Source organism: Elephantulus edwardii, unplaced genomic scaffold, assembly GCF_000299155.1.
Source record: "Elephantulus edwardii isolate Elephantulus edwardi_28Jun2011 unplaced genomic scaffold, EleEdw1.0 scaffold00027, whole genome shotgun sequence".
Taxonomy (NCBI): Eukaryota; Metazoa; Chordata; class Mammalia; order Macroscelidea; family Macroscelididae; genus Elephantulus; species Elephantulus edwardii.
In genome coordinates this window covers 10016273-10026435 of record NW_006399777.1, presented here as the reverse complement: position 1 = coordinate 10026435, position 10163 = coordinate 10016273, and the positions used below count along the sequence as shown (strand labels likewise).

Here is a 10163-nt window from a genome sequence, read left to right as displayed (position 1 = left end):
TACATAGCATTTTAGATATCAGTCATTGTTCCTGAGTGCTGCATACTATTCCACTATGTGAATGCACCACAGTTTCTCAATTTGCTGTCAGGCATCTATCTAGGCCGCCTCCACTTCCTTGCTATTGTGAATTACGCTGCTGTGAACATAGGTGTGTAAGGCTGGACTCTTAAGACTGAAGTTCTGGTGTGTACCTTTCCCTCATTCTGTCCGGCCTGGTGTACTGCGTCCATAACCAGAAATACCTGTGTGGTACCGGGGAAGCACCTGGCTCCTCTGATCTGAAGATGAGGAGTCCGTGGTTCAAGTCTGTAGACCATTTCCTTTTCAGCTCCCTGAGTTTTCTTTTTCTGTTGCTTCGGACAAATAGAGACCAGTAGTTAGTTGCCTCTCAGACGGGCCACGTAAGCTTCTAAGACCCCAGACGCGATCCACCGACCAGACATGAGAACTGTCATGCCAACTCGCTGGAGTGTCCCAGGAGACCAGGGCTCTGAGTCTGGAGGAAAACAGCACCAGCATCCGTGGTCCATCTCCATTTAGTTATTATTGTGGTTGTGGTTGTGGAGTGCCACCTCAGGCTTCATTTTGGTGAGTAGCTCAGTGGTATCCACCATAAAGCTGTTCCAACTTCACCCACGTTAAAATGTTACTACTAAGGGAGCTCTGGTGGCCTAGTGGCGGGAAGCTTCACTGCAGTCCCAGAGGTGGTGGTTGTTATGTGCCATAGAGTCGCTTGCGACTCATAGCGACCCTATGTACAACAGCCCTAAACCCTGCTCTGTCCTGTGCCAATCGCACTGCCTCTGACACTCCCATCCCGATTACCCCAGTCACTGAATCAATCCACCTTATAGAGGGCCTTCCCCTCCTGCGCTGTCCCTCCACCCTACCAAGCATGATGTCCTTCTCCAAGGACCGGTCTTTCCTCATAACATGTCCAAAGTATGTTAGACGAAGCCTCAGAATCCTTGCCTCCAAGGAGCAGAGGTATGTGGTTCAAATCCACCAGATGCTCTGCTGGAGAAGGAGGGACAATCTCCTCCTGTACCAGTCAGATCCGATTTGACGGTACACACACAAAAAAAAATAACATAACATAACATAACATAACATGACATGAAAATGTTATCACTAGAAACCAAACCTGACCCCTCCCTAGAGCATGGTTGCCCTCACCAGATCCCGGCCCCCCAGTGAACCCTGGTCTCCGTACGCTCACCTGCTCTGACCATGTCATAGGAGTGAGGTTTCCCTCCTCCTTTCTTTTTCTCAGCGTGTTTTCTAGTTGCACCCATGTCGCAAGATGATCTGGGACGATCTTTCCCCCCTTCATGGTTGAGCAGTATGCCATTGTATAGAAATATCAATTTCTTTTCTTTTTAAATTATTTTATTTCATTACTTTGTGTGTACTGTCAAATCAGGTCTGACTGGTACAGGAGGAGATTGTCCCTCCTTCTCCAGCAGAGCATCTGGTGGATTCAAACTGCTTACCTCTGGGATTGCGGTGCAGCTTCTTGCCACTAGGCCACTAGAGCGCCCTGGAAGTATCAGTTTCTTTACTCCTTCATTCCTTGACAAGCTCTTAGGCTAACACTATCTTTCATTTTAAAGAAAAAACAGTATCACGGAAGCACCATTGAATATGACAAACCAGAGCCCGAGAAAAGCATCCGCCAAAGCTCAGAAAAGTGAGTCGGGCAAGAATTGTCTCCAAGGTTGTCTTTGTTTTTGACCTTCCAGGAATGGAAGACTGTGAGACAATGGAGGATGTGTACATGGCGTCCGTGGAAACCGACCGGGGGGTGAAGGAACAGCTCCATCTCTATGACACCAGAGGCCTCCAGGAAGGTGTCGAGCTCCCCAAGCATTACTTCTCATTCGCGGACGGCTTTGTGCTTGTGTACAGTGTGAATAACCTCGAATCCTTTCAAAGAGTGGAGCTTCTGAAGAAAGAAATTGATAAATTCAAAGACAAAAAGGAAGTAAGTGGAGATATTTAAAAACGCCAAATGTGAATTATACATTGAATGTGATTTGAACTATAGCGTGGACTTTTAGGTATTTACTTAGAAGATAGAGTTGCACTGCAGTCCCAAAGGCATGTGGTTCAAATCCATCAGATGTTCCCCGGGGGGAGTATGGGGCAGTCTCCTCCTGTTCAAGTTAACTGCCTCTGAAGTCTTGCTGAAGGATCAGCTATGATCCATTCCAGCCACCACTTTTATTATTATTATCTTTTTGTGTGTGTGTGTGTGTGTGTGTTACCGTCAAATCAGATCTGACTGGTACAGGAGGAGATTGCCCCTCCTTCTCCAGCAGAGCATCTGGTGGATTCGAACCGCGTACCTCTGGGATTACAGTGCAGCTTCTTGCCACTAGGCCACCAGAGCTCTCTAACTACCACTACTTAAATAATGAAATTGAATTCCGTTTCTGTGCTCTTCCTGAGAAGATTGAGTCAGATCGGTAACTTTTTTGCCTCTTGCTCATCTCTGTGTATAGGCTGAAATTGTAATGATTCCCTTGCCTACTAAGTAGTTTTGTTTATTGTTATGTGCTGTTGAGTCAGAAGCAATTCATAGCTGACCCTTCAGCCTTTTCCGAGGCTATAAATTGGACAATAGGCGACTGCCCATCTTTTTTCTCACAGAGCAGTCAGTGGATTTGAACTCCATCTCCCACTGTTGGCAATGCAACTCTTTACCACTAGGCCACCAGAGGGTTATTTAAAGGAGTTATTGTTTCCTTTGGCTCTTTGTTGTCTGATTGACTCAACAGGACCCATGTCTGCAGTGTAAAGAACAAAGTGAAATAATGCTTGGATTTTAGCCAAGTATCCATTATGAATAAGGTCCATGTGACTGTAGTCTGATCTTGCCTTTTTTGGTTTTTTTAAATTAATTTTAATGAAAGTTTACAGAGACTTTGGATTTCCATTTATTCATTGTTGCTCTTTTCTCCCTGCCTACCCCCTCCCTTCAATTCAATCCTCTCCTTGAAAAGTAAAACTCTTTCATTGTTATGCAATAGCGTCCCCCAGCTCCACTCCACTGTGCAGCCTTCATTCTGGACTCCTGTCATGACAATAATACCTAATCATATATCCCTTTTAAACAGTTCTTTCCCTCATCTGTTTCAATGCAGTACATATCATTCATCCCCTCCTTTTGTCTTCCCTCAACCCCGATATCAGCCCGCTTTATAACAGTGACACCATGCAGTATTTGTCCTATTGTGACTAAGATACTTCACTCAGCATAATGTCCTCCAGGGTTGCCCATTTTGTATAATATTGCATGAGTTCCTTGTTTTTCAGTGCAGCGTAGTATTCCATTGTGTGGATATACCACAGCTGCTCTACCCATTTGTTTGTTGATAGGCACTTGGGTAGTTTCCAGCTCTTTGCTATTGTAAACAAAGCCGTGATAAACACGGGTGTGCATTAAATCTTGCCTTTTATCTTACTAGTTCCCTTTCACACCATCGGGGTAACCTCACGTGGTTTCCGCGTTGGTCCCTCACAGGTCAGTTTCTTCTGCTGAGCACACACTGGTCACCTTTCACGTCTTCACATGACTTTCTCCTCATTTAGACAGACATCTGACATACTAGCTCAGAGCACTGGCTGCATGCACTTTTGTATTTAATGTTGAACTCTTGAGATAATTGCAGATGCACTTACTAGAAGACATAATACCCCAAGTACCCCGTTTTCTCCAGCAGCATTTTACGGAACTCTTTATCACAACCAGGGAGTTGTTGACCTTGACTCAAGACAGGATACTAAGCATTCCCATCCATACCGGGTTCCCTCTTCACAGCTGGCCTGCTTCCTTCCCCGCGGTCCGTTAGCCCGTGTCAAGCACTCCCCACTCCTGTAATTGAGTCATTTCAGGAATGTTCTAGAAATGGCAACTCACAGGTGTCATCTTTCGGGATCAGTGTTTCTCATTCTGCCTGTTTCCCTGAAAATTCATGCGAGTTGCTGCATAGATGTTGTCCGTGTCGGCTGTGTGAGACGGTGTCCCGGTTTCCTTCCTTCACACAGGACAGAGATTATCTCTGGACTTGTTGTAAATGGATTCCTTCAGCTGCCTGGCTACCAGTAGACAGTTGGGGGACAAGGAGAGAAGAGTCCAGTGGAAACACTCCTGCCCTGGACACGTAAACAGTTATAAACTGCACAGAAACACTCCTGCCCTGGGCATGTCAACAGTTAGAAATGGCACAGCAGAGGGGAAAGCGGCCAAGAAGCCTGAGGGGAAGTGACTGTGAAGGTAGGAGAAAAACCTAGAAGGGGTGTCCTTAAAAGGCACTTTAAAAAGAGAGGAGAAAGTGGACAAAGTCAAACAGGTTTCACTTTTGAGGTCTTGAAAAGAGCAGCTTCAAGTAGTATGATGAAGTCTGGAGTGGGTGTGAGAAATGAGGAGACAGCTCTTGACAAGTTTTGCCATAAAGGGGAGCAGAGGGGAATTGGTGTTGGAGCTGCAAGAGAATGTGGGGTAAAAAGTGTTTTGTTTTGTTTTATTATGGTGAGAAAAATTTATATTTAGAATTAGCCCGCTGGACTCAGTTTAGATGATGCTAATTTTGTTGGCAACATCCAAAGCAAGTTGAATAAGCCTTCTTCTCTCCATTAGGCCTGATCAAGGTGTTGACCTTGGCCACATCAATGTCATAGAGCTTCTTTACAGCTTATTTGATCTGGTGTATGTTGACCTTGACATCCACAATGAACACAAGTGTGTTGTTGTCTTCTATCTTCTTCATGGCTGACTCAGTGGTCAGGGGAGACTTGATGGCATAGTGGTCAAGCTTGTTTCTCCTAGGGGGGCTCTTCTGGGGGTATCTGGGCTGCCTTCGGAGTCTCAGCATCTTAGGCAGCCAGAAGGTGGGTGACGTGCAGATCTTCTTTTTTTGGCTGTGGATGCCCTTCAGGACGCCTTCTTGACCTTTAACGCCTTTGCTTTGGCTTCAGTTTTGGGAGGGGCAGGGGCTTCCTTCTTGGCTTTCGGTGCCATCTTCATAGAAACTGTTTTCGTGTTTTTTTTTAAGATGAGACAGAATATTGTGCTAATTCATAATGATTTAAATTGGTAATGAGGGGAGGAAACTGATGTAACAAGGAGACTCTTTCTGGAGTGATGTTCTTGTCCAGGTTAAGAGGACGTGAGTGTCTGTCTGCAGGCTGGCAAACTCTTGGATAAGGTGGACATACTGTCCCAATTGCCCCCTTATTACTGAAATAGTTTAGTCATCAGCTGTGAAGTAAAGTGGAGGGAGAGATGCTGAAGTTTAAAGAGAGGACCAAGGTACGCGTTTGATGGTAATTGCGTGACTGTACTTGTTTTGTATATACAGTACTGTAAAATTGTAGGACTGTTTCCGGAGAACACCAGCCTGCGGTGTGTCCCAGCAGTGCGGTGTGGTCTCCTCCGGTTAGGTTCAAGCGTCCACTGTAAGCATGGGGGTGGTCGTGCTGTGCACCCTCCAATTGACACGGTCTCACAGCTGACCCTCCAGGCAGTTCTGAGGCAGTAATCGCACGGGAGGAGCCTGCCCACTTTACCACGAGCTGGTGGATTCGTACCATGTACCTGTGGGTTGGCAGTGCAGCTCCTTGCTAAACTCCTAGCAGAGGGAAGGAGGCTTGATAGGGCAATCTCAGGGGACAGGAGTGACCAGGGAGTGAATGAAGTGGGTATCCGGATAAGGAGGAGGAGGAGGAGGAGGACAGTGATAAAGGTGGCAGAGACTGTGGTGTTTAGAAACGTTAAGTGTTAGGTCACGGAGAGGAAGGCCTGACACTGAGAGCAGAGAGGAGGGCGTGACCACAGGTGAATGCTCAGCTGAGGTGGACGGTACGATGCCTGCAGCCTGTGGACACCAGGGACAGGGAAGGGCCACCTTCACGGCAGGTGAGCCAACTGGGATTTGAGACAAGCGGGGCAGTGACCGAGAGCCAGCAGGGAGGTGGTGGGAGACGAGGACACGGGCGCCAGCAGGTGCTTTTAGGAAAGTGCGTTGTTGGAAGCGGCACTGAGGGGCAAGGACACCCTGTCACCCTGACCACAGGGCGGGCCCGGTGATGGCAGGAGGGGAAGAGACGAGGGCTGCCAGACCGTGAGGGTTGCAGGGCTGAGCCAGCTGCCAGGATGGTGATGGGAGCACTGGAAACAGGTGATGGGAGAGAGATAATGTGAACATCCGACTTGGGACAGCCGCTGCTGAGGGCTGGCCAGTTCCACAGGTGCCAGGAAGCCAGGCAGCCTGGGCCCTACTCCTCAGTCCAGCCAGAAAGGCAGGCCTCACGTGCGTGGGGGGGAGTCAGCTCCAGGTGGACACAGGACCCTGTCCCTGGCAATCTCTTCTGCCCTCCCTGCACGGTTAAATCCCATCTATCTCCTTTGCGATCACTCTCCAAATCGGAGTATCCTGTCAACCACGTGGAAGCGGCCGCTGGTTTATCAGCTGCTCACCAGGTGCCTGGGCGTGGGGCGCATTTATCATGAGGGAGTGAATCTGCATTCAGGATGCAGGATGTCACCTGCTCCGGCGTCCAAGACGCGTGAGTGTGCCACCTGGAAGGAGGCCCCTTCCTGGGACTGAGTGCGCCCCCTCCAGTGGGGTTCAGGCTCCCGGGCACAGAACTGCACCTGCTAGGACTCTCCCTGCTGGCTCCAGCTGTCATCTGGTTTAACATCGTCTTGCCAGGCTTCTAAACATCAGGTACAAACGGAAATCCAGAAACCTCTGGGCCAAATCATTACTCCTGTGTTAATTTCCTGTCTTCCATTCCTACCTGAGTTAAGATCTCACTGCTGTTACTCTGAACATCCACATTTTCTGCAAACACGTATGTGAGTGATGTCTACTCGGGTCCCGCTGGACATCAGTTGTTTAGATCCCCCCTTCCCCATTTTCTTTCAATTTTAATGAAAATTTACAGACTTTGGATTTTCATTCATTCATTGTTGCACTTTTCTCCCTGCCCACCCCCTCCCTCAATTCACTCCTCTCCTTGAAAACTCATTGTTATGACAATCCCCTCCCCTCAAGTCCACTCCAGTGTGTAGCCTTCATTCTGGACTCGTCATGACAATAATACCTGATCATGTTTATTGTGGCTTTGTTGGAAACCACCTAAGTGTCCATCAACAAACAAATGGATAGAGAAGCTGTGGTATGTCCACACAATGGAATACTATGCACCATTGTAAAACAGGGGACTCATGCAGTATTATACAGAATGGGTGACCTTGGAGGACATCATGCTGAGTGAAATATTGCATAGAAGGGCCACTGTTATAGAACGGGATGGACATCAGGGTTGGTGGGAGACTGAGAAAGGGGATAAATAATGTATACTGGAGAGGGTTTTTCTTCCTTCCTCATAACCTCCGGCGAAGTCTGAGAATGATCTCTGTCTGTCTTACTTCTAGGTGGCCATTGTCGTGCTAGGAAACAAACTTGACCTCTCTGAGCAGAGACAAGTGGACGCAGAAGTGGCCCAGCAGTGGGCGAAGAGCGAGAAGGTGCGGCTGTGGGAGGTCACGGTCACGGACCGTAGGACGCTCATCGAGCCCTTCACCCTGCTGGCCAGTAAGCTCTCCCAGCCGCAGAGCAAATCCAGCTTCCCGCTGCCCGGCAGGAAGAATAAGGGCAACTCGAGCTCTGAGAGCTGAGCCGGTCAGTCATCCCCCAGGCGTCTGAGCATGGAGGAGAGGATGCCTACCCCCTACAGACGTCACTTAGAGCACTTTAGTCAGAGCACGCAAGGATGATCCAGTCCCAGCTTATTACGGGCTATGATAGGACCCGTCTCCTCAGTCCCCGTTTCAAGCCTGTTCCTGCAATCAGCACTTTCTTCATTATGTTTAGGTCAGACTTGTCCAAACCCTGAAGTGTTTTACTTGTATGCAAGTGTACCTATGCACAACTGTCCTCTACTTCCTCCACACAGCAGTCATTCTAATTCTTTTTTAGCTCAGGCATAACTTTTAAGAGTTCATTAATCGAATAAGAAGTTTGTAAATAAACCAGTTTAAAAAATTAATTGAAAATAAAAAATTAACTAAAAAAAGTCAATAATTAAGCATCAACTGCTTAGTCTTGTAAAGCTTAACTTCTTTTATGTCTGTATTGCAGCTGCTCTAAATCAGAAATCAGTTGAAGGTTTTTATTTCTGCTGCCCCATCCAACAGTAAAAAAAAAAAATTCTAAGTAAACTAAACTTTCTCTTAGGGGGATTGTGCAAAATAGAACAAAACCCAAGCTCAGACAGCATGTTTAAAATGACCTGAGGTAAGTGGTCTGAGTAAATTCATCATTAAAGACCATCGCCCGCCAGACCTCTGGCTGAACTAGAGGGAAACACTTGCACCACATTTGTTATGAAAAAGGCCGAGAACTTAAGGACAAGAGAGCTTCTGTTTTTCAGAAGAAATAGTTGGCTTTCTGGAATAGTCTCTGGGTCCTCGGCCATTTGGAATGAAATGCTGTATCAGCAGCGGGCTCCCGACGCCTTGAAGATTTGTGATTTTCTGAGCACTGAGGATTTCTGAGCCTGTACTATGTACCGCTTGCCACAATGTGAGTAGTAGCACTCTATCTGGAAAGCTGGCAGCATTTTAACTCGATTAGGAAGCAAGTTACTGACGGGTTCAACTGTAAAAGCACTCACGTGATCTAAACAAAATTATTAAACAAGCTATTTAGCAAAGAAACATGGTGAAACGTCTAGTTAAGTGTAATCCCGAACTGGAAACTTTTACGTGTTCAGTGGCTTAGTTCAGCTCTATGAGTTGAGCTTAGGTGTAAAAGGTGTGTGAGTTAGAAATCACCTCTTGCTGTTCCCATGCACTATAAACAAATTAAAGAAGAACCATGTGGATCTGTGGCCATCACCTCCAGCCTTCATCTCCAGCCATCGAGTGCCGACCCTTCTGACCTCCTCCCATACACTGTACATTTGTAGACTATTCCTTTACATTTCAAACTATTGTTAAATAAATGCTATCCTGGCCCGTTTTGCTTTTTTCCTACTGAATGCAGTGTAGGCTTGCATTCATGCCTGGAGCGACTGCTCCTTCTAGAAGCTGTTAATAAACCCATGTGTGCACTGTCACCCTGTGTCGCTGTTTTTCTGGGGAGAGAAACATGACTGCTCTATGTTCTCCTGTGGTTTGGAGCCACTGAGCTGACAACAACTCGCAGTGACCCCAGGAACAAGAGATGTGAACCCTGCCACGTCTGATGCTGTCCTTAGCACCGCTGACAGGCCCAAACCCTCGGGACGGTCACTGAGCGCCAGGTCACCTTCTGAAGTGTCCGTACCAGCTGGACCCTCTTAACTGCACAGAGGCCCATTTCCCGGCGTGCTTGCCCCCATGGCTTGATTCCAGCTCACAGTGACCAGGACAGGGCTGGACTCTCAGGGGCCGCTGCCACACCCTTCACCTGGGGAGCAGCTGGTGAGTCTAAACCACTGACCCTGGGGTTCTCTGCAGAGTGCAGAGTGCTTTAACCCTATGTCACCCACGCTCTCAAACGATGCTTGGCTAAAACACTCCAAGGTCAACCCTGCAGGGGTGGTTAGAGAAATTCAAGTAGCAATCGTGGCCTGAATGCATGGTAGGTGATATCTAGTAGCTCTGCAATTGTTTCTAGGGTTTTAATAGTAAAGAAATCAAACCTCTCATCAGACGGAAGCATCTGCAGACTGCAAGCAAGCCACAGAGGCATGTAAAAGAATGCCACGGATCCGGGTGGTTTTAATATTGTTTATTAGCACAGTAACAAATGCAGACGTTAAGTCGTCCGCAACGTAACCAATCCACTGAGCAACTCCGACTCCACCCTGACAGTTAACAGCTTAAGGTATTTCACTACAGGTCTTCACAAGCCCCAACTCAAACCTTGACCTAGTCTCTTCACAGTAAAGGAGACTGACGTAGAAAATAAAAATACAGTAACTACTCATTTCCTAGAGCCATGTGTCCATCTTAAATATATGAGATGACAGTCTCGAAACCTCTGTTAAATAGCGATATTCTCTCCCAAGGAGAGAATGATCCAATTTATTAAGTTACTTCTTTTTTTAAGAAACAAAAGAATGTGTTGTCTCGAAGGACTTGATGTAAATGGCCGTGTGTAGAA

General features: G+C 47.2%; 1 protein-coding gene across 1 annotated transcript in view; it reads left to right on the top strand.

Moving 5' to 3' along the window:
- The window catches only part of NKIRAS1 (NFKB inhibitor interacting Ras-like 1), a 23537-nt gene extending 15847 nt beyond the window's left edge, over nucleotides 1–7690 (top strand). The window contains exons 2-3 of the mRNA XM_006883345.1: nucleotides 1746–1987; nucleotides 7448–7690. Of these exons, the coding sequence (XP_006883407.1) occupies nucleotides 1746–1987; nucleotides 7448–7690 (485 nt within the window). The remainder of the gene's footprint in view (nucleotides 1–1745; nucleotides 1988–7447) is intronic.
- Nucleotides 7691–10163: the final 2473 nt, after the last annotated feature.